The sequence below is a fragment of the Colletotrichum fioriniae genome (assembly GCF_027942845.1).
Source record: "Colletotrichum fioriniae strain IMI 355084 chromosome Unknown scaffold_14, whole genome shotgun sequence".
Lineage (NCBI taxonomy): Eukaryota > Fungi > Ascomycota > Sordariomycetes > Glomerellales > Glomerellaceae > Colletotrichum > Colletotrichum fioriniae.
In genome coordinates, this window is record NW_027076850.1 from 435655 (window position 1) to 458659 (window position 23005).

The window sequence follows — 23005 nt, forward strand, 5'->3', positions numbered from 1 at the left end:
ATGACCAGCATTCCAGCTGTGTGTTTCTCGCCATGTAGTGAGTTCCTTTCCTAGACCCTCGCCGATGTCCGCCACACAACTGACGATATTTGTACCCAGACAATGCCTATGTCGAGGCGCAAGGAGTCGGGAAAGACCCTTCCCTGTGCAACATCGCCTCACCATTTGCGCAAGACCTCATAGATTGCCAGGTTTGTATTGGAGTTAATAGCAAAAACTCGACCAGTTTTGAGGTACTTGGGCCCGAATTCCAACAATATCTGGACCTCTGCAACCCGATCCAGACGGTCACGTACGCCGTTACTGTCACAGACCTTAACGGCGACGTTGAGTTGGTGACTCTGACAACGACAACAATGGGCCCTATAACCTACGCTTCAGCCACCTCGATGACTTCTCCGTTCACTTCGTCGCAAATCGCAATACCAACTGAAACAGCCTTGACAGGTTCGTAACCGCTTGAGCCGTCTTGGTAGAAAACCTCAACGTTAACCAAAGGATAAGAATCGACCCCAGCCCCCAATAGAGCATGGATAGCCGGTCTAGTCATTGGTTGTGTCGCCGTCATTGCTCTCATCATTGGTTTCTGGTTTCTCAGACGCCGGAGACGGAGGGCCAACCAGCCAGCTACTGATGAACCGAGCGAAGCAAATGACGAGTACACCAAGGCCCAGCTTCACTCCGACAGTCTACCTCCCAAGCCCGCGATAGAACTCGAGGGGTCATACCCAGATCCATTACCGGAGATGAGCGCGAACGAAATTGCTGCACAAGAGATGTTGGTCCCGCACAGTCGTCACGTGGCAGAGATGCCAGAGAGACGTGATTGAACAGTGTGAGTACGCACAGCCAGTCGAAGCAAGGACGAGGGACAGTACAACGAGGTATAGAGGGAAGCAGCATACCGGGCAGCATGAGGAGAAGTGATGAACGTAGCGCCACCCTTTCCAGCCATGGTTAGTCTTCGTCCCATACACATCGCAGCTACCCCTGTTGTCCTCAAAAGTCCAGCAAACATCGATGTAAGTCGACCAAAATCATCAGCCGGTCCAGATTCCCTCCATATTATGATCGCTTTGTACCTTTCCACGGGTAAATGAGCAGAGTGACCCAGACGCCACGTAAGACGAGCTATCGTACAGCCATCACTACGAAACACAGTCTTGTCGAGTGACACTGCATGACGGCTCGCTCTCATTGGGCGCTTACCATCCATCACACACTCTTGCACCATCCCATTCGGCCTGCGGAATCATGCTTACGGACTGGCCACACCGGAGATCACGGACTCCCGTTGAGCGGCTCATACCCGTTGCCAAGGGCAAACATCTCTGAAGCGGAACCGATTACTATGACATGGTGTGGCGTTCGAAGTCGTATAAAGTCAGCTGCATGCCCGGCGTACCTGGACGCTGTCAGCGTCTTTCATGTCTGACGCTCCTTCTTGCGGGGGAGGAACCCTCATAACGTACAAAACTCAAAAGAAAAGAAACGCCAATGATCTGATTTAATCGAATACTTCTACTCGACTGAAGATGTCAGCTTCGATAATCACATCGACGAGTGGGGTTCCTTCCATGTACCCCCCTACGCCAGTACCGTCGATGGTGACCTATGTGGGCAGGGCGTTTTTCATGACGAGCCCATCGGAGCCATGCATGAAACGTTTAAGTACGCATTTCTTTTACCAAGTTTCTCGATCTCTCGGAGGGGAATTGCCGCCAACGACTGACCACCACTGCGTCTCAGATGCCCTCTACATATACATCCAGGCAGTCGGCAAACAGCCATTGATCTGCCACAAGGATGCGCACTTTCAGACAGAGTACGAAGATTGTATTAATTGCTTACGTGTCACCGTGGAGGATTCCGCAGCGTACATATCTGAACGCGTCGAGCCGAAGTTCAAAGAGTATCTAGACTACTGCAGCAGTAAACCTTCGGACTGGACGTACGCACCTTCGAAATTGACTGTCGTCACCCGCGCGCACTGGGGACCCCTTACAGACTTTTATGGCAACCTAGTGGCGGGAGGCCTCCAGACGATCACGGCGACGGAGCTCAAATCGACGGACAGCAGTGAGACAGGCGGCGGCGGGCCGTCGTCGTCTTCAACAGAAACTGGAAAGACACCCGGGACGGGAGACTCAGGTATGTTGGTTGGAAAAGCCATACTAATACGATGATGATGTTAATTAAGCGGGATGACAGGGCCGATACCAGGCAACTCGGCATGGATAGCAGGGCGGTCATTGGCGTTATCACGGCCATTATGCTCTTGCTCGGCGCGCTCTGGTTTCTCAGACGACGAAGGCATCGAGTGCTTGACAAAGAGGAATCCATGGCGACCGGTATTGCCATTGGTACTCGTGGCGGTGGCTACGGCCAGGGGGAATACGAAAAGCCGCAACTCCATTCGGACTGTATCCCGCGTCGAACGGAGCTCGAAGGATCGTACCCGAATTCACATGTGAACCCGTTGTCTGAGATGACTGCAAACGAAGTCGCTGCCCAGGAGCTTTCAGTGCCGGGTAGTCAGCATGTTGAAGGGGTCACGGAGAAGATTAGCTCTGCCAGGCCGGAGAGTCCGGTTCTTGGGTGAAATAGGGGTCTGTTTTCCTCTTAGTTCCCATTGCAGACAAGGTTCAACGTGACAGTAAGGGTCTCCTCACTCGAGATATCAAATTAACAGCTGAAATTGAATCTCATTTTTAATATATAATTTTCCAGAGAGGGCCTGATATCAACATCATGCTTCACACAAGCCGGTCGCCTGAGCTAGGTCAGTCCTTCTCAACCGATCATGTTTCGCCTCATCCTGCTCGACCCAGTGAACTGCAAGTTCTCATTGCCCGTAACACCAGTCAAGACGTTACCGATCCCTTGCACCTCGCCGTTACCGCCCTGCATGATAGCCGCGTAGTTATTCGCAACAAGCTGAATACCCGACACGAAACCCTGCTCGTCGAAAGCGCAGTGCCCGCCGTTGGGCGAGTTGTTGACCGTCTGCTTGGCGTTGACCTGGTCGGTGCTCAACCCTGAGTCCGTCGCAATCTTCTCGTACGCCTTCACGGACGCCGGGATCGCCTCCTGCAAGTTGGAGAGCTCCTGCAGCGTGCTCTGGAAGTGGATCCTCGTGCCCGCGACGGCTTTGGCGTCAACGACGTCGACTTGCGGGGGCAGGCCGCCGCAGTTGAGCAGCACGCCGTTGCCGGCAAAGTTCTGCATGTGCGCGGGCATGAAGAAGCCGGAGAGCATCAGGGACCCGCCCGAGACGCCCGTAAAGAAGACGTTGGACTGGTTGAAGGCCATCATCTGCGGCAGCGTCTTCTGGACGAGGTCGTTGACGGCCTGGGAGTGGGCTACGCCGTCGGTGCGCTGGAGGCCCTGGCCGCCGCCCCAGAAGAGGTTCGGGTCCGGAGCGAGGACGGCGACGCCGGCGAGGTTCTGCTGGACGCCTTGGTTGGGCATGTCGAAGAAGGATTGGCCGCCGTCGCCGTGGAGGAGGACGTTGAGGCCGAGGGTGCCTTGGGCGCCGGGTTGAGCGGCGGCGCCGGGGACGCCCGAGGCGGCTGTGAATTGTTCCGCTGGCCCGCTGATCTTGAAGCGGAGGTCGAGGCCGCTGTGAAGGCAACGGTGTTAGTCATGTACGTACAAGGGGATGAGAGAAAGACCAGTAGTCAGGCAATCGGGACTTACTTGACGTTGGCGGTCATGTCCAGAATCATTGACCCGTCAGTCGCCTGCGAGATGCCCTGAGGCACTGCGGCGGCCTGCTGCTGCGCCGTCTGCCTGTTGGCGCGGCCGTTTCCGTTTCCGCCCCTGTTTCCATTTCCTTTCCTGTTCTGGGGCTGAGGCGCGCCGTGGACGACGCTCAGCAAGCTGAGGACCACCGCGAGGGCGGCGACGGGGGAGCGGACGGTCAACATCCTGGTCGAAAGCGAAGAGAAGGAGAAAGGAAAAAGAAGACTACTGTGTATTAGAGGACAGAATTATAGGAAGGCGGAAAAAAAGCTGCCAAGCTTGCGGCGCGTCGCTCTCCCACGAAGATCAAAAGGTCTTGGAAAGAAAACTCTTGGTAAGAAACGAAGATTCGGAATTTCCCAGAAACCCGGGGAAGGAAAATCAAAAAGAGAGGAAGGAAAACCCAAAAGGAAGGAGGATGGGGTGGCAGGTTAGGTTTATCTTAAGGAACCGTTTGCTTGCATGAGCATCGACCATCCCAGGGTTATGGGTATCGAATAGCCTCGCTCTCTCTCCTCTCACGGTCTCACCGTCCGAAATGACAACCAACGGCTCTCTCTCCTTTCCCTCGCCTTCGCTCTGGCACTGGCCAGCATCGTGACTGGCTCTATCCCGTCTCTTTTTTGGCTCCTCTGCATGGGTTCAAGCGAAAGGCCCCCGTCTTCAGACTAAACATGGGGAAGAAAAAGGACGTACCAACAGTCCGCCTAGCCTACCAGCGAGTCCAGCTGGCGGGAGCCATACAGGCCATCCGCGAAGCGAACCATCTCAATAATGGAGAGACGAAAAAGAAGGGAGGGGATAAGCTTGTGTTGTCTCTGTTTCGCCTGGACTCGGTTGTGTGTGAGAGTTGGGACAAGTCAGTCTAGGTCTGATCACCCCCTTCTGGCCTGTAGACGTAAAGTGTCATTAGTCAAAGACTAAAGAGTACGGGAGTGACTTTTGATCTTCGACATGCCAGGGGCGGAAAGGAGGGGGAATAATTTGACTGGTCAGTTAGTTCGACATGGAACCAGGTTGTCCGGGACAATTGTCACCAAAAAGAGCGCCTCTCTGGGCATACGCAACCAAAAAGTGTGTGTATGAAGTATGAAAAGGGATGGATTGCCAGAGAGAGGCTCGACGACTGTTTCGCTTGGCGCTGCGTCTCCCGACTCGGGAGCAGAGCCATCCAGGGCACCAAGTTCAACAACAAGGTGTCGCAGAGCGTTTGAGGTTCTTGGTCGTCCCGGCCTGCACTTTGCAGCAGAAACTCGAAACCGACCCCGGGCGCCTGGGTCCACCCCTGCGAAGCCGCAAGGCACACCCGCTCGGGCTTGTCGCCTCAGACCCCGGTCCGGGGGTACAACTCCCCCTCGGGAGGAGACCATCAATTGACAATTACAGATTTTATTTCCCTGATCTTCCCGCGCGTGACAGCGAATTGATGATCTTTGTTTTGCCACGGTTGAAATGCTTCCATGGAAATTTCCAAAAGTTCCAAGGTCGCCAGTTCCACTAATAAGAGGCGAGGGCCTGTTTGATGGGGTTTCTGCGACGTTGGGAGGCTTGGTATCCGCAGGTTGTTTTGGATCCCTGGTTGCGCTAAGAGATGCTTAAGTGCGACTAAGCATTGAGGCTCTTTGAGGGGATTGGATCACGGATAGCCGATGAATAATTGGCAAGTCAGGATCATTGACTTTAGGCTCTCTGGCAGCCTTTCTAGGTACGAGGGACGCGTGATCGGTGGTTGCCTCTTCAAAAGTGTGCAGCAGACAATGAGGAATATTAGGTTGAACGGCATGCTTTTGAAATCGGGGGGTTCGTAGTCAAGTAACTCAAGACGGAAGCCCCCCCCCCAAAAATTGACACATGTTTTTTCGACACTTGTTCACTTCGCGTTAGACTTTCACAACGACGACAGCAGGGGCTCAGACGTCACTCGTTTCGGAAATGACCTGTCTGAACTCGTATTCAGCCAAACAACAGCATTCTGATGTACAGAAGACGCTAAATATAAGCATTTCGTGCATTTCGTAGGCATAACGATTAACGCACACACACCCGAACGATCATCTAATACCCAGCATCACATCAATCCAACCCTTCTAAACACTAGCCCAAGACCTCGTACTCCCCGTAGTTCATATATACATGCACAAGTACATATATCTCAAAGCTTGGCACCCTTGGATCTTCTAGCCTCCTTTTCGCGGTCGCGGAGCAGACGGCGCAGAATCTTGCCGCTGGGGCTCTTGGGAATGACGTCGACAAACTCGACGCCGCCCTTGAGCCACTTGTGCCGCGCCTTATGCTCCTCGACGTACTTGCAAATCTCGGCCGATACCTCGGCCTCGGGCTTGGAGGCATAGGCGGCGGCGCGGACGACGTAGGCCTTGGGCACCTCGCCGGCGCGCTCGTCAGGCACCTGGATGACAGCCGTGTCGGACACGGCCGGGTGGGTGAGCAGGTGGGCCTCGAGCTCGGCGGGCGCGACCTGATGGCCCTTGACCTTGATGAGCTCCTTGATGCGGTCGACAATGACGAGGTGCTCGTTGCCCTCGGCGGACTTGCGGACGAGGACTTCGTCGCCCGTCTTGATCCAGCGGCCGTCGTCGTGCCATACAAACGTCTCGGCGTTGGCCTTTTCGTTGTGCAGGTAGCCCAGCACGACGGACGGCGACTGCACCAGGAGCTCGCCGGGGGTGTTGTACTCTGTGATCTCGGCGCCTGTCGTAGGATCGACAATCTTGCCGCGAGCACCGGGAACGAGAGAGCCCGATGATCCGACGTCGATGTCGACCTCGGAGGTTGTGCAGACAACAGTGCTGGTCTCGGTCATGCCTGAATTTGTTTTAATAAACATGACCTAGCAAATGGTGCAAGAGAAAGCTTACCGTATCCTTGGCCCACGTGCCACTTGGGGTATTGCTTCTTGAGATCCTCCACGGTTTCCGCGCCAAGCGGCGCCGCACCTGTGTATACCCAGCGCACATTGGTAAGGTCGTATTTGTTGCAGAGATCTTGGTTGCGAATGACTTGAATGACGATTGGCGGGACCTGCGTGCGTTAGAATATGTACATACAATGCTTGCAATACCGCCAATGGGAACTTACAACGGGGAGGCAGTTGATTTTGAAGCGCTGAACGGCTTCGAGGAACTGCTTCAGCTCAAACTTGGGCAGGACAATGATGCCGTCGCCGCGCCACGTGCCGCAGTGGGCAATGACAACCAGGCCGTAAATGTGACTAAAGGGGAGAAGACCGAGGGTCGCTTGTGTCCTAACGCCAAGCTTTCTCCTCGCGACTGTTTCGTATGTTGTGAATTGCAAGACGTTCGCGATGACGTTCCTGTGCGAGATCATAACAGCTTTCTGCAGCCAAGTCAGCCTACGAGCCTCGGCATTCGTTGTGATGGCCTCTAAGACCCAGAGCTACTCACAGGCAGACCCGAGGTACCGCTAGAGTAGCACAGGTAAGCAACCTGGCGTGCTCCCTGTCCCTTGACCCACTTGAGGGGTTCCAGCTCCGGCTGAGACTTGCCCTCTTGGATCAAGTCATCGATGGTAACATGGGGTGTTTTTTGATCGGCGCCCGGTACCGGCAGCAAAAAGATGCGGTCCTCGGGGATGTTGGCGCCCTTCGCGGCCTTGAGCGCAGTTTCAAGCAACGGAATGCAGGTAAATAGAGCTTTCGAATTGGACGACCGCAGTTGGTGCTCCAACTCTTGAGCTGAATAAGCGGCGCTAGCGGGAGTGACGATGCCGGACAAACGGTGCATGGCATGGGTGAAGGGGATGTAATCGATCTAGGCACTACTTTTTAGTCCCGTAGAAAGATGCGGGGCGACTTGGGCACAATTGCTACTCACTGTGTTGAGAGAGAAGAGGCAGACAACCTTCTCCCACTCAGTACCCTCGTTTGGTGCGAACTCGAGCTTCTTGGAGATTCCTCTCGCCAACAAGTCTGTTCGCTCCCTCACCTCGGATGCCGAGTATGACTTGCCGGTGAGGCCGCAGGTGTATGGGCTTCTGGAATCCTTGAGGGCATAGCGACCGTATCTCTCATTGCTCATGAACTCTTGGATTGTGATTGAATCCGGAGGATCTGTGATGTTCCAGTGAGCACTGGTCGCAGCAGAATGTTGGGCGAGGCCCGAGGGCCCGAGGGGAATTTCCTACCGATGGGCAATTGGGGAACCCAGTTTGGCGAAGTGAAGACCATGTTGAGCGGCGAACTGGGAGAGACAAGCGGAAATAAGGAGAAAGTTGGGTGAGAATCTTGGTATTCACGCGTTCAAGATCGTGTCCTGGAAGCTTTGCCGCGCGAAGAAGTTCCGTCGTTGAAAGAGATGTGAAGCGTCGTTGAGAAAGAGAAAGGTTCGGGGGAGGTTCGGACTTTTTGAATGATGTCAAGTTGCGCACGAGGCTCGGTGGATAGCTGAAGCTCAATTGCCGAGCAAGCGGTTTGGTTCGAAAAGAAAACTGACAGCGAAGGGGACCGACCGGGGCGGGAACAGAGTTTAGATCTCTCTATTGCGTTGCGCCTCTGTGCCCCCAGTGACGGGCCCCCCCTGGTCTCATCGTCCCTGGTGCTTCTGCGTGTCTGCTTCTCCTCACAGCCAGAAGGAGCAAGAACCAAGACTTGGAGAAGCATAGCTTCCCCCACTTCTCCGCATTTCTCCCCACGTACTTGTCACACCTCGGCAGAGCCAGCAGATAGTGCGGTATCTTCCCGCGCTCTCCAGGAGGTCGAGTCATTCCGCGTATCCGCCCGCGTCATTTGGTGTAGATCCCATAATGAACATCAAGTCCTCCAACTGTTAGGACGTTAACTGTGGCTGACCTTGGATACGATCCGATGCCATCAGCCGATGGTGGTAGCGCCCATGCCTTACCCCAGTCGCTAGATTGGCTCAACCATTCTCTGAGCTTCACGTCGCCAAACCTTCGCTACTCATGACCCCCGTCGATTCCAAGAGGTCCAGGGCCCAGAATTTGGCCGAGCAGCCACTGGCTGTGGATTTACCAGCTGCAAAGGGCTAGAGGCCAGCCGGCTCCTGTGTGCCTTGGTTGGTGATTTGGTATTTGGTGTGTCACCCGTTTCATTATGTCAGCAAACAGAGAACCGAATTACCAAGGTAAAAACCATTCCGACCAACCGAGATTCTTCCGATGACAAAGCAGACACTCATCTTTGCCGACCAGATTGGCCAGGTCGTTTGGGCCCGCAAGCCCCTGTCGCACCCCGGAAGTCAATTCACTAGATCTCCGGCGCGGAATCTCACTCCCGCCCCGGATTCTCAACCTCCACCGAATCCCACAGAGTGGGTCATGGCCTCTATTGCCCTCCGACCTCCGCGTCAGACAACGGCCATGATCCCCCCATGTTTACTGTTACCTCGGAGCGGAACACTGTCTCGGGTTTCTGAGAAGAATCCTCCGATCACTTCACAGTATCCTCCGGTAAACAATAGCGCACGATGCAGAATGTAAGAAAGGTGGCCTCAGCGACAGTTGCACACACAAAGACAAAAGTGGGGCACATCACAAGTAGTTGGAATTTGAGTCGGAGTTTGGCTTCAAGAACACTGCTGTTGGCCGGGGCTTCGCCGAGTGATGAAAGCCTAGCCTGATGGCTTTACTTCTGTAGGCAACCCACGTGTGCCGTTCTTCTCGGTGGCGGGATAGCATTGTTTAGCCACTATACTTCACGCTGGAAATGATGACATATTCCGGTGATATGATCATCTCTTTAAGCTGACGAGAACCTGCTGCTATGCACGTCACCTGATTGCTGTTAAATGGCGGCTCAAATGATGGCAGCCCCCTCGGATTGCAATGACCCTCGAATGTGTGGTCTTCACCACAGGTTGCCTCTCTACCTTAACTTTTTCCAATGAGGCAATCTAAACTCGAAGAGTGACGGCCCCAGATAGAAATTACTTGAGCTCCCATCTTCCAGATGTACCTTATCCTATGTCTACTGGCAAAGCCTGCGCTACCTTCTATTTTGCGAAAGTGACATAGGTAAGAGGGAAGTTCTTGCCACAACCCATCCATTCTTCCCATCTGAAGCAACATTCGTACTGCATTCCCCTCCATTCTACCTACGTTAAATGTAAGTAGATGAGCCCGGTTTGATGGAGACTGGATGCCTCAGCCTGCCCTATCGCCGGGATATCTGGCAACCGGCCTCTGACTTTGCGCGACTCATCGTATCTGTAAAACACATTTCCCAGGGTAATTGCGCACCTTCCTCGTATTACTGGAACCAGATGCATGAAATGAAAGCCTTGTATTCTTGTACCTTTGGTTTTTACCTCTGGCGTTGCAAGCCCCCTTCCTCCAGTCACTTCGACGATATATCCCTACGCTTCGAGTATGGAACCACCTGTCTTTGGCTCCATGACACCATCAATTACCTTGGGGCAGTCTCTATTTGTCGAGAAGTAGAGGGCCGCAGGGCAAAATGGTATTTCTCAGGTTCTTATTCCTACAGCAAGCTACTATTCCTGCCGGAAATGACAGAATGGGAAAAGCTTGTGCGAGCAAGATTTCTATCACTCAGGGAATTTTGCAGTCAGCAGTTTTCTTGCATTTACACTCAGCTAATGACCACAAACCCCCGTCAAGCGTTGCTCTTGGCCGACCAAAGTAGATATCTAGTGGTCGTCTGAATACCTTATCTTGCTGCTCTTAATGGCTGAGCCAGCCTCTCCCATGCCAGCTAGTATTTAGGTATTGCATGTTTATGCCATACCTATCAATGAGATGTACCGGATGCCCGAAATTAAATTGACTCTATGAATTTCTCCTTTTAACCTCAGAACTGACACTTACTGAATATGTACCTGATGGTTCAACTCGCTCTCCCAACAAGGGACTCAAACTTTGAGAATTGAGAGCTGAAACAACCTGCAAGTATCTGCTAGAAACGATAAGAGACAGCTGGATGAACCTCTCATAACACTCCTCATCTGCCTTGCATGAGCACGCGGTCGCCCCTGTCTCTTCCGTCTCCTCTAAATGCCTGAAGCGAAGAGTACTTGTTTTGGGCAATGAATCACTTGCACCTTCCAAATCTACAATGCCAACGTTCTTCGCTCTTTCCCATTGTGAATCACGCACAATCATTGGGCCCGCCAGTCCTTCCTTGGTGTTCGGTTAGATACCCTTTTAGGCAATTGAGACTTTTCACTCACCCTCTGCTCTTTCCTTATATTACTCTCCTACTGCCTTCGAACCTTCGAGCCCTTCTTCATTCCTTCCTAATACTGCGATCCTGCCTTAAGTCTTGCGGTCGTCCCTTCTCCATACCTTCTTTAGCTCGCACTGCGATCCTGCCCCAAGGACTGCGGTCCCTTGCCCGTGCCTTCTCCAGTTCGCACTTCGATCCTGCTAAGATCTGCGGTCCCTTCTTCGCTCCTTCTTCAGTTCGCACTGCGATCCTGCCTTCGAACCTGCGGTCCCTTCTTCGTTCCTTCTTTATAATATACTCCTGCTGCCTGAGCGTTCCCCCCGCACCGGAGGTCATTTAAGAGGGGCTTTCTTCCGCATTCGCACTTCTCTCTTTCACACACCTTCACTTCTCTCACACACACGTCCGCTTCTCCTGCGCACACATTTCTGATTCTTCCACACACACACTTCCACTTCTCCTACACACGTATTTCCACTTCTCTCCCACATACACACTTCCACTTCTCTCCCACACATACTCCCTGACTTCTATTCTATACACCCACCACCTTCTACCCCGGAAGCTCTTCCATTTCCACTGAGGACACTCTTCCATTTCTACTTTAGACACTCTCTACGTCAACTTAAGACACTCTTCCACTTCTACTTCAAACAACCTTCGACTTCTTCCTCACACATACTCACGTCTCTTACCCACAACCGCACTATCTACCTTGAGAGTGCAGCCTCTTTAATTGAGTGCAACCCTATCGTGAAACACGGTCTTCCTATTCTTCATACTTCTTACATCTTCTCAAACCCCTCCATCGTACGAAGTCGACTTCCTCTACCCGTTCGCACCTTCAGTCTTTCAAGTTACCTAGAAGTGCCGTTCGCACCTTCGGTCTTTCGAATTAACGAGACGTGCCGTTCGGACCTGGCGTCTTTCAACTACCGAGGAGCACCGCTCGGACCTGACGTCTTTCAAACTACCCAGGAGTGCCGTTCGGACCTTCTTTATCCAAAGCCCGTCTTTAAATTCACTTTCGGACTGCGACCGTTCTTCAACCTACGTGAAGCATACCTCACGATCGATAGCAGAACCCCCTCCATTCACGGCAATTCAAGTACTCGGCAAGCACGATGGCCGACATCAACAAGCTTAAGGCTGAGCCTTTTGGAAAACCCCCCGTTTGGGCCGCAACCCGACAGGCTCTTTGTGATGCACTGCCTTACTACAAGGCACACCAGAGCAGTGCTCACACCAACAACAAGACCATGGTGGGATTTCTCCTTGGCGGCTTTCCTACGATTCGAGACCGCATGGATGCAGAGGTCATCATCACTACGCTGTAGGTAATTCCCAATCTCCCTTGCTAACTAATTGCTAATCATTACGATCTGTGGCAGCGGTGGTGGCAGAGAGCGTGACGTTGATGGCAACATGATTCGAGTCAAGGAGGGCTTTGAGAGAAATCTGTCCTCTGCACAAGCTTCCATGATGAAAGCAATGCCCGTTGGCGTCATCTTAGGCAAGTCATTCCTTTTCGCAGGAACACTATATCTGGACAACATACTCATTTCCAAATAGATATGAACTACCCTGGCTTGTCCATCGCCACGGAGCACAAGTACAACGTCATGGCGTTCTTCACCATCACGGACATTTGGTCTGAGAAAGAAGCCAATGGTCATTTCTGCCACAAGATCCGACTTGAGAAGATCGACCGTTCTACACCATCTTGGTGGCAGGCAAAGGCTGAAGTTCAACACACTGTCAACCCTCAGGAGTTCAGTGACGTTCGCCAAAGTTGTGGCAAGTGTCTGAAGATGTCCAAGCAGTATTTCATCCAGGGCTGGACCTGTCTGAATGCCCACTGCGAAGAGTCGTTCATATTCTCATCTGGAACTGACATCATGGGGCTTGAAGCTGCTTCTTACTGCTCCGCAACCCTTGCTTGGTGCATTGACTGCCACCAGCACTATAAGACGGTCTTCTCTGCCGGATGGACCTGTCTCAACCGCAAGTGCAAGAAGTTCTTCACATTCCCAGCTGGAGTCGATGTTGCTCATCTGGAATACTCAGAGAGCTTCCTTCAAGAGAGAACGTCGTTTCAACTCCCCAAGCAGCCTCTTCAACCGAACCTTCCATCTATGAAAGGCCATCTCGGCACTGAGAATGCGATGCGTAAGGGCATTGTCTGTCCTCAGTGCCACGGCTGCTCGAGACGAATTGACTGGACTCACTGGGCTTATGAGAACCCAGTGTGCAGCTTCGTCTTGATGGCTAAGCCGGCTGCATTCCCTCTGCAGGATGTACTTCAAGAGGAGGCTCATGTCAAGAGGATGCATGGGTCTAGACTCTACGATGCAGGAATCCTGCAGCACCATGCCGAGATCAATGGGCTTCCAATTGAGCAGTATCTTCTTCCGGATTCCGACGACGCCAGCAGAATCATTGGCTCGGTCAGTATCATCCGCACGAACCAGAATACGAATGGACAGCCTGGTGGTCCTGATGAGATGTGGCAGATCTCTAACGAGTCTGTTGACACCTTTGACCTGTCCAGAAACTCTGTGGTTCATCCCGGATGTAAGTCTTCACTCAAATCTCTTCCACAAAACCCGTCGCTAACTTGTTGCAGTACCCACAGAGAAGCTGACGAGAAACTTCCTCCAAAATTGGGGTGCCCCTTACAAGTTCGTTGTCGCGGTGGACTCCAAGCCATTTTCAGCGGCCCCCGAGGCATTCATTGGAGCCCTCAAGAGGATGGAGTGGGCGGGTGAAGTATCGATTGAGATGACGAACGAAGTCTTGGGAACTGTTGGCCATCACGCGCAACATACAGGGCTGACTCGAGATCCGTCTATCACTCCCGAGTTCACCAACTTCAATGAGCTGTTGTCCATCGGCTATATGGAGAAAGACAAGATCGGCGTCAGTATCTCCATGAACACTTTGTGAACTCGATGCTGACTTTTGTAGTTTCACGATGATGGCGAAGACACTTTGGGCCCTACGGTAGCTACACTTTCTTTGGGAAGCCCGGCTATCATGTTCTTTGCAAAGAAGACAAAGAGTGTGAAGAATGCGAAGAGGGGAAAGAAGACGCAGGAGGATGAGGAGTACCGAAAGGTGGTTCTCAAGTTCCCCCTGTACCACGGTGACATCGTGGTCATGCATGGCTCCCGCATTCATGAGGAGTATCTGGTAAGTGAGTCTGACATTAGTGAGAGCACAAGTTCTAACATTACCATAGCACAGGGTCGATCCAAAGGGAAAGCGCCGTTTCGCTCTGACTTGTAGAAACATCGACCTCACGCACCCAAGGTTCACCCCTCAAGGCCGAGATGATGCTATTATGAAGAGCACCGTCCCGCCTGTATCATACATCTGGGATTATCCGAAGCCCGGTGACAGCAATGAGATCGAGATGAAGTCTTGCAGTGCCTGCTTGACTACGAACCTCAACAAATCGGTCGCTGTCCAAGATACCATGCTCGAGACCAAGGCCAAGATTGTCACGGATGGCAGAGCCGTGAATACAGCTGATCCAACCATCGCCTCGACTGGAGCCAAGAACCCTACAGGAATGACTGATGCTCCCAATAGTCGTATCACGCGTTCGCGTACCAGAAAGCGCGATGGCACCGACAGCGACGAGACCTACAGCGAGAGCGAGTCTCCTCTCACTCGCGCTGCCAAGAAGCGCAGAACCAGAGCCTAGTCATTCGTTGCAATTTGTCCGGACAGGCCAGATATTCTCTTCAACTTTACACTTTTCTATCATCCAAGACGATGATACTGAAGCATCGAACACTTGATTCACGGCGATTTTTGCAGAACTTTCTGGTTTCTTAGAGTTCGTTTGGGAGAATGGAGAGTGGAGATTTGATCGTTTTTTCTTTTTTTTCTTTCTTCAATCTTGCTTCATGGTTTTCCCGCGAGGCTTCAAGCAACGGCGAGGCTGGGCGGATATTAGAGGGAGACATTTGCTTTTTACTCAAGGAAGACTTGGGAACAGTTTCGCTGCTTCGACAGTCTTAATCATTTGGCATCCAGCGTTTGCAAATAGCTCAGTTACTTAGTCCATAGTGGAAATTTTCCTCAGTTTACAGTCAATCCTGTGCACCATTTTGACGTGACATGATCCTGAAGCCCGTCTGCAAAATTCGTGGCGTCCTCGCCGAAAGCAAGTACGCACTCCGCAACGGATCTCGATGTGGGTTACCTTAGCTTTGAGCTGCGTGCGAGGCTGACGAGGTGAAGCTTCAGGTGTTTAAGCTCTCTCTGGCCCCCGGAATTGAGACACGTGTCTCGACTCGGGGATTGACGAATGATATGGCCTTCCACCGTGCCAGCATCTTGGGAATTTGGGGGGCGTTCGGGGTTGAACCACTTTTGGACACGCAGAAACGCCTTTTTCTGCAACTGTTTATGGAAGAAGGTAGTTTGTGGGAAAGGGGAAGGAAGGAGCATTTAGGTACCTAGGTAAGAAGGACGAAGGTGGGGGGGCTCTACAGCCTTCATCATTGGTACTACCTCATCCAAGAGTGAGACATTCCACGGACGGTGTATCCTGCTTCCGGCCCCCCCTCTCAAGTTGTGGCTACTTCAAATTGTATTCCTTGTTATCTTTTCCCGCATCTTCGGGTCCCGGAACGGCGGCATGAAGCAACGAGGAAGGGCCGGATGTGGTCTGGGAGGACCTGGACCTCCTCGGAAGTGGTGGTCTAGAACCGGTGACGCTCATTTCGGGTAAGTACACACTCCAATCACACTCCAAGACAGAGGAAACATTAGAGACAAAACTACGTCAGAGTAGATGTGAAGGATAGGGGGGGTCATGCTGAGGTCAACGGCGTTTCCCGGAGTTAGTCCCGACGCAGTCTATTTGGGTAGTCGTCGGCCAACGCCCGGTTTTTCTAGTCTTGTCTCTCTGGGTTTTAAGGCCCTCGTCAACAAAATTTGACTGAACACAGACAAATAGAGGCTGGTGTGATGAAATATATACGTTTTTGTGTTACCCTTCTCAAGTTCGATGTCACATAGGGTCACAGGATAGATACCATACATAGCACGAATGATTGAGAACGAGGGAACGAGCAAGGAATCGAGTTTGAAACTTTTTCGAATTGGAAAAGTCAGGCCCCTCGTCCTTCTCTTTGGTAGAGAAGAAAAGAGGCCTCAAGTTTTCGTCATTGGTATCGTAACGGGTCATCAGTAAACGTCCGTCCTAGCTAGACATCCAGCCCAAACCCCCAGCTTTGTAAAGAACCATTCTTTCAAAAGCTCATGGCCAGCTAGCCAGAGAAAAGATCGCACCTCTCTCTGTGTGTCTTGTCTGCATCAACAAAAGACAGATTGACACAAGAGAAGGGCGTCCATTAATTCCTCCTCCCCCAAAGTGTCCATGCCGTCCTTGAATGCAAAGTTGATAATGAAAACTCCCCAAAGAATGCATGCTTCCCGAAACCTGAACAAAGAAGGGTATCGTATCCTTAGCCTTTTTTTCCTGTTGTGTTCACAAAATCATCTCCAAAGCCAGCACTTAGAACGCAGCCGCGGTGGCCAGGATAGCCAAGACGCTCATGAACAAGCCCATGAATACCTGGTCACTGCCCAAAAGGGACGAGGCGGCATTGTGAGAATCGGAGGAGCTCGACGAGGAAGGATCGGTCGCGGTCGGGGCAGCAGTCGTCGTGCCCGTGGTCGTCGAGGAGCCACCACCACCGCTGCCGCCGGTGGCCGTAGTGGGGGTAGTACCAGCGGAGGAAGCGGGCGAGGCGGTACCGGTCGCGGAGGAGGATGACTGAGGATAAGTTGTTATAAATACGAAATCAGAGGGAGTCACAATCTTCGGACTCGGGATTGGGGGGTTTGTGTAGGTCGAGCCAGTCGGGGCGTCGGGGAAAAGCCACGGGGAAGTGGTAGTAGCAGTAGTAGAAGAAAGAGGAGCCGAAGAAGAACTCACTGCACCAGGCGCGGGCGCGACGCTGCCGTCCGGGGTGGCGGGTCCGTTGCAGAGTCCGACGAGGCCGCTGGGGACGGCGTTCTCGCCGTTGGTGATGGCGATGATGTCCTCCTTGCCGCAGTCGGCGGCCTGGGCCATGTGGATCGCCTGGTTGTCCCAGTCGAAGACGAAGTAGCCGGCCTGCATCATGCTGTCGCCGAGGATCTGCTGGTCGGTGGTGATGACGAGACCGACGTAGCACTGGCCGTCCTTGGGGCCCATGTCGAGGATGAAGTCGCTGAGGGGCACGCGGATGGTCTTCTTGCCAAAGGTGAAGGTCACGTAGGAGTCGCTGCCGCCGTTGGCGAGGGTCGGGGTGCGGAGGGAACAGTCGGCGGTCCAGTATCCGGTGCTGTCGCTCACTGCCTTGAGGTCTGCGAGAATGGGACGCGCGAGGGCAGGATGGAGGCGCGTCAGGGTAGTGCCCGAATCAAGCATAACGTTCGTGTCAGCCGCACCGAGGTCGTAAGACTTGACGGGCTGGTTGGGAAGAGTCATGCCCACGGCGGAAAGGGTAGCTGCGAGACTGGAGCTGTGAGTTAGTTTGAAGGGTCCGGTGGCATTTTCACTTGATGAGGCAGGAGTGAGAAGGCTTTCACTTACCGAGGCTCGCCTCTGATGCCAGCGACCATGGGGACCTTCAGAAGCTCTCCGATGAACTTGCCCTTGTCGAGACCGCCGTAGATGAGCGCGCCAGAGTCAGAGGAAGAGTGACGGAGATCCAGCGAGAAGGCACGGCTGCCGATGATGTCTTGATCAGCCAAGGTGTTGAGGATCAGGCTGTAGGGCTTGCCCTTCTCGAATCCAACCTTGAGGTCCGGAGCCAGGCCCATGATGCCGGTGGCGATGCCATCGCTCTTGGTGACGAGGCCAAAGGTCTGGTTAACGATGGCACCAGCGCCCATAGTAATGGTGTCAACGTAGTAAGCGATCTCGGCGCTGGTCTGAGTGCTGGGGTCCGAATTGTCTCCGTAGTTGAGTCTTCGAGCTCCAATGGGGCCAACGGCCGGGGTGCGACTCTTGGCCGGGTTGTACTGGCCAGCGGCGATACACTGCTTGGCCTGGGAGGCAGAAGGAGCGGTGGCACAGTCCGGGTTGACCCAGAGCTCAGAGGAGCCGGTATCGAGCAGGACAGTGACCTGCTGGGCAGGAGTGCCGATCGAGACTATTTTTTTTTTTATCATGTCAGTCCGCTCAAATGAGTAGGAGGTGGCGGGAAAATACTCACTATCAGTCGAGTAGTAGAACTGCTGGTTCTTGAGAGTAACCTCGATGGCCGCTCTCTTGTCAAGGTCACTGTAATCGGGCCTGACCTGTCTGACCGGCATGGCAATGAATCCCTGGCCCTCAGTGGCGCGAGGGAAGGACAAAGCCGTGACGGAGCTCACAGCCGCTCCAGCGGCGGTGAAGGCGATGAATATTACAGACTTCATCTTGGGCAGCTTTCGATGCTCTCGTTGTGGAGTTGTTTGGCTTGAATGAGATACAATAAACCCAGCGATAAGATACCGAAGAAGAAAGGGTAAAGAAGGTAAAGGTGGGAAGGTCCCGGAAAAAAGGATTGTTGTAGCTGAAGAGAACCTTGAAGAAGGGAAAAAAGAGATGAGGCTCCGTGGATCGAGGATATCCAGCGGATAAAAAAGAAGGAAGGAAGTGAGTGTAAGGTAAGGAAGGTAAGGTGTGGAAACAACGCCACACGGAATCTCCAGCTTCTAGGTCGATGGTGTAAGGCAGAGCAGCTCAGCTTGACCTAGGTGGGTCCCGGTCCCGGTCGTGGTCCAGGTCGCTTCTGGGGATGAGTTGGTGGCATCGACTTTTGAGTACTAACCTGAGGTATCCGTAGCAGAGCGAGCCATTCGAGGAAGGAGCGCAAGAGAGGGAAAAGGCTCCGACAGAGAGAGAGTCTTGAGTGTCTTGAGTCTTGATGCATGCACACGCGCTAGCTGGCGTTGGCGTTGGTTGGGGCTCAAAGAAGACAACATCATAAAGAGGGACATGTCTCTCCTCCATCTGCCGTCCCCTACTACAGCCTCTGCTTGCGGCAGCCTCAACACCAACAAACTCCATCCCGACTTCCGGTTCCTTGGCTAGATTCCTGACCGGTACCTCAGCACGCGTGGCCAAATTTCTGGATGTTCTTCAATCTCCACTCTGGCTTACTCCAGCTGGCTAGAGTTACACAAAGAAAACGGGCAATGAGCCAGCTTGCTTGCTGCATGCGACCTCTCTCCTTGGGCCCAGGTTCTCTTCCCATGTGGACTTCCACGTGAGGTTCTGGCCAGCGACTCGCGAGACTACTCGTTGGACTAGAATCAATATTGTGGCCATGATGGTGTTGCGGTAGTTGAGCTTATGCTTGGAGAAATGATCGTCAATTCTATCCGTAGTTGCAGGGATTCTGTCAAAGGCACGGAGAGCGCGCTCTCTGGAGAATGTGAGACATTGCCCCGAAGCCGGCGACTAACGGCCCGGCCGGCGCATGGCTCCCGCTTTGCTGGTTATCCCATAGCTCAATGAGCTACTAAGGTGGATATATATCTTGGCAGCTTTGCTCCGGAGAAAAATCTCAGTATCAGGACTTCCGTAGTCTTGTCTGGCTGGGATAGGCGTGGGGTCTCGTTTTCAACTTGTCCGTTTGTCGCCTCTTGCAGCCATGGAATCTTGACACTAGCATCTTTTGAGATGATAGGATAGGTAGGCTTATTCTCAATAGAGTAGTACAGTTGTATCTACCGCCGGGTCGGTTCTCTCAGCTCAAGATGGGGCCGCCATGTGGCTATTTGAGCCTCCCGGACTTGGATGACAGAGACGGGTTCGGAAAGCCACCTCGTCTCTCGCGGTAAATACCGTTCGCCTACGTCATCGCAAAAGAAGTCAAGCCGACTGCAAGATACCAAGCGTTGAGATATAAAAGTGGCTCGTATTCCCTTTCCTATCATGTTCTACTGGCACCGTCGGTGTAGCTCGGTGTGCTTCTCTTCCATCTCCAGATCTGTGATCGTCGAACGAGCTCCACCAGCAAGGTTGAGTTGTCCGGGGTGCGTTGCACTTGCTTCAGGACCAATCATGGACTGACAACCCAACCACCTCTCTCTTGATAGGTGTAACGTCGTGTCCAAACGCTTGTTTGACATATGCGAAAGAAGACCCTCATTATTCCCAGTGCCCGTGGGTGCAGATAATGAAAAGATGAATGCTTACGAACTGTGACTCTTACGCTCAACGACACCAGAAGCGCTAAGGAAGACTGTACACTTATCCCATCGTTCACTATTCTCCTCTCGATACATCCTGGAACTTATTTGTTGTGCAGGTGCTTGCGAATAGTCTTTTCGCCTGTGCCAGTATTGTGTGTGATGCTGCAGCAGGGCTCCATACACCAGTGAAACCCACCTGCGTCCAGGATCAACACTCCGAATGGACAAACTCTCAGAGACCCGTGAGGGTCCCATGCCATACTGCAGGTGATGCCGGTCATAGGATGGGCCGCTTCGGAATTCTCGGACTCAAATGACTCCGGGCATCACGGGGGATGCGGAGCAGCGGCACGCAATGGGGACGGGCCGTATCGTGATTGGTCGCGGGTAGAGGATGCACACCTTCGCGAGGTACCTTGGCAGACCGGCTTGAAGAATCCGTCATTCTGCTTGACAGCCCGCCCTAACAGGGCAGCGTTGGCACCTACCTACATGCAAGTGACAGCGGAAAGTAGTGTAGGCGGCGGGATGTTCACGGGCGAACTGAAAATGAGGGGGCTATTGCCACTCTCTGAGGCATTGGGTTGGAGGAGGCCATACCGGGGCTGTTCGTGAATCTGGATCCAAGGTGGAGGCTTTTTGCTGAGCTGGCAGATGCAGATAAGTCTTGTGGAGAGAAGCATGTTGGAAGCGTAGAAGCGAGAGCGTACATTCCGACTGAGAAGCAAAACATGGCGTGAGAATGTGAGGCGATGACTGACAAGGCACGCTCCTTGAGCAGGTTTCAATCGTGAGGTCGGCCGTGATGATGAAATCGGACTCAAGATGTTCCATTGACAGATTGAACAACCTACCTAACGACGGTGGACCCGGGCGTGCAAGGAAGCTAGAAGGGGTGCAGTCGGGTGCTGACGACATCAGACGGATGGAACGGCGGCGGTGACGACCGACCGGAGCTGGATGGGTCGAAAAAGTAAGGCGAGGCAGGTGAGGTGCAGGTGCAGATGCAAGTTGGAAGGAACGAAGGAGAAGAAGATGGGTACGTATTTGTTAGGTAAGGCCGTCAGAAGGAAAATGACGCGAATCTGGAAGTGTGCTTGCAACCAGTGTATTCAGACCTTCTTCCACGTGCCTCTCTATATCTGTTGCCAATTCACCATTGCCTAACTCTTCACTCGGGCCGCGACGATCGAGCACATGAAGATTCCATCTCTTCACGAGTTTCGACACTTGATTTCCGACTCGCGAGAGCTGGGTATCCCGTAGCATGTCGATTCTCGCCTTGCCTGAGGTCAGCTAGACCAGGTTTCCCAAAGGTGCAGATAAGCGGACATGATTGGCGACCTGTGTGCAAGTGTCCGAGCACCTTGTTGGAACTCCCCGAGGGGGCGGGATCATCCCAGGCACCTGTCCGTCCCAAACACCGCAAGACACCCTGGGTGGACAGCATTCCCGTCTTCCAAAACGACGACCAAAATAGACGGGGGAGATCGCTGTTTTGTTTTGGCCCAGTCAGTGTCTGGGAGCTGCTGCATCGTGAGGTTCGCCCGCCCGCCCGCCGCAGGTCTGGGTATATACCAGGGTAAGGATAGGGCGGGCATTGAGGGACTTGGGGGATGGATGGCCTGTGAAACATGCATCCAATGACAAGTGCGTCTGCATGAAGTTGAAGAAACAATCAAGGTACCACGCTGGCTTCTTCCACCCGCGAAGTCCTCGCTTGAAGGCAGCTTTACCTCATTATCAATAGGTACAAATGCAGGGCTTTGCATTCATAAGACAAAGATCTCCCGTGTCTAGTTTTGTGTTGGCGCATTGCGGTAAGGTAAATAAAGCTTGAATGCTTGTGTCAGTGCCGGACGGCATTTATTGTGTCTTTGATGGATGCTAGATTTTCCTCGTGTCTTTAAATTTGATGAGAAGCAAGCTCTCATACCTTGGGGGGACTAACGCGGCAACAATCGACCATTCCTCAGTAGAGGTTTAATAGTATCACATGTATTGGGTGCCATTGAGCTTTTGCCCTGTACAAACCTCCATTTAAATGGTGCTGTGCGAAATCGATACAAGCCCCTTTTGCCCCTCCTTCACTACAGGGCTGTAAGGGGACTCGAGAGCTCAGACCAGGCGGCGTATAATGCCTTGGGTACACCTTTGGTACGGAGTACGTACGGATAGGTGAGAATCCCAACCACCTCGCGCTTGCGAATCGCAGCAAGCAAACAGCAAACGCGTATCCCGCTGAGAGCCGGTCTGTCGGACCTGGGGTGGTTCCCCGAGATTGCCATCTCCCCATTTACACAGGAACTTGTCCCTCTTGGGTTCGTAATCTCATCTTCCATCGCATTTTCCTCTCCCACGTGTGTCTGCCCATCCCAGTAGATTGCTCATTTTGATGTTATCTCGACTGTACGGAGTACAACTGCAAAAACCACTTGACAGTATGCTTCGGCTTCGACGACGACCTCTCATCCAGAGGCTGATTTCAAGACTGTTACCCTCGTTCTCGGGATGGGTGAGGCCACATGGCGAGGGCCGGATGGGTAATCGGGTAAAAATGATGACGACGATGCAGTCCGCAGCAGGTAGGTAGGCAATAAAGTGAGAAGGTGGTGCGGTGCAGACAGCAATTTCGGTCCATTTCACAACGAATAAGTCCCATTGCAGTTGCACCACTTCTGGAACCAGCCCAGCCCAGCCCAAAGAGAGTAGCTGGGAGGTTGGCAAATTTACACAGTGACCCAGCCTGGAAATGTACCGGATACTCACAGGCCAGCTTTCTCCATTTGCATGGGTTGAAGGTATGGTACACACATGGTAAGGTACCCATCTCCACTGGCCCTCGCAGTAAAGGTACCTGACGGAGCACATCCACGCTTAACCCCCCGT

General features: G+C 53.0%; 4 protein-coding genes across 4 annotated transcripts; 1 reads left to right on the top strand and 3 right to left on the bottom strand.

Moving 5' to 3' along the window:
* Window positions 1–2793: 2793 nt before the first annotated feature.
* Window positions 2794–3929, bottom strand: N0V96_010306 (uncharacterized protein; the record flags this gene model as incomplete). The annotated part of the gene is made up of 2 exons (XM_053194661.2): window positions 2794–3622; window positions 3700–3929. 2 exons carry the CDS (start codon window positions 3927–3929, stop codon window positions 2794–2796), a joined length of 1059 nt encoding a protein of 352 aa, XP_053047830.2.
* A 1967-nt stretch (window positions 3930–5896) lies between these two features.
* On the bottom strand, window positions 5897–7948 carry N0V96_010307 (uncharacterized protein; the record flags this gene model as incomplete). Its single annotated transcript, XM_053194662.1, has 6 exons — window positions 5897–6567; window positions 6621–6783; window positions 6841–7098; window positions 7167–7532; window positions 7596–7831; window positions 7906–7948. The coding sequence occupies 6 exons, from the start codon at window positions 7946–7948 to the stop codon at window positions 5897–5899; spliced, it is 1737 nt and encodes a 578-aa protein (XP_053047831.1).
* A 4284-nt stretch (window positions 7949–12232) lies between these two features.
* Window positions 12233–14633, top strand: N0V96_010308 (uncharacterized protein; the record flags this gene model as incomplete). The annotated part of the gene is made up of 5 exons (XM_053194664.2): window positions 12233–12257; window positions 12497–13498; window positions 13551–13843; window positions 13892–14116; window positions 14166–14633. The coding sequence occupies 5 exons, from the start codon at window positions 12233–12235 to the stop codon at window positions 14631–14633; spliced, it is 2013 nt and encodes a 670-aa protein (XP_053047833.2).
* A 1824-nt stretch (window positions 14634–16457) lies between these two features.
* N0V96_010309 (uncharacterized protein) lies at window positions 16458–18352 on the bottom strand (the record flags this gene model as incomplete). The annotated part of the gene is made up of 4 exons (XM_053194665.2): window positions 16458–16718; window positions 16881–17445; window positions 17523–18084; window positions 18148–18352. 4 exons carry the CDS (start codon window positions 18350–18352, stop codon window positions 16458–16460), a joined length of 1593 nt encoding a protein of 530 aa, XP_053047834.1.
* Window positions 18353–23005: the final 4653 nt, after the last annotated feature.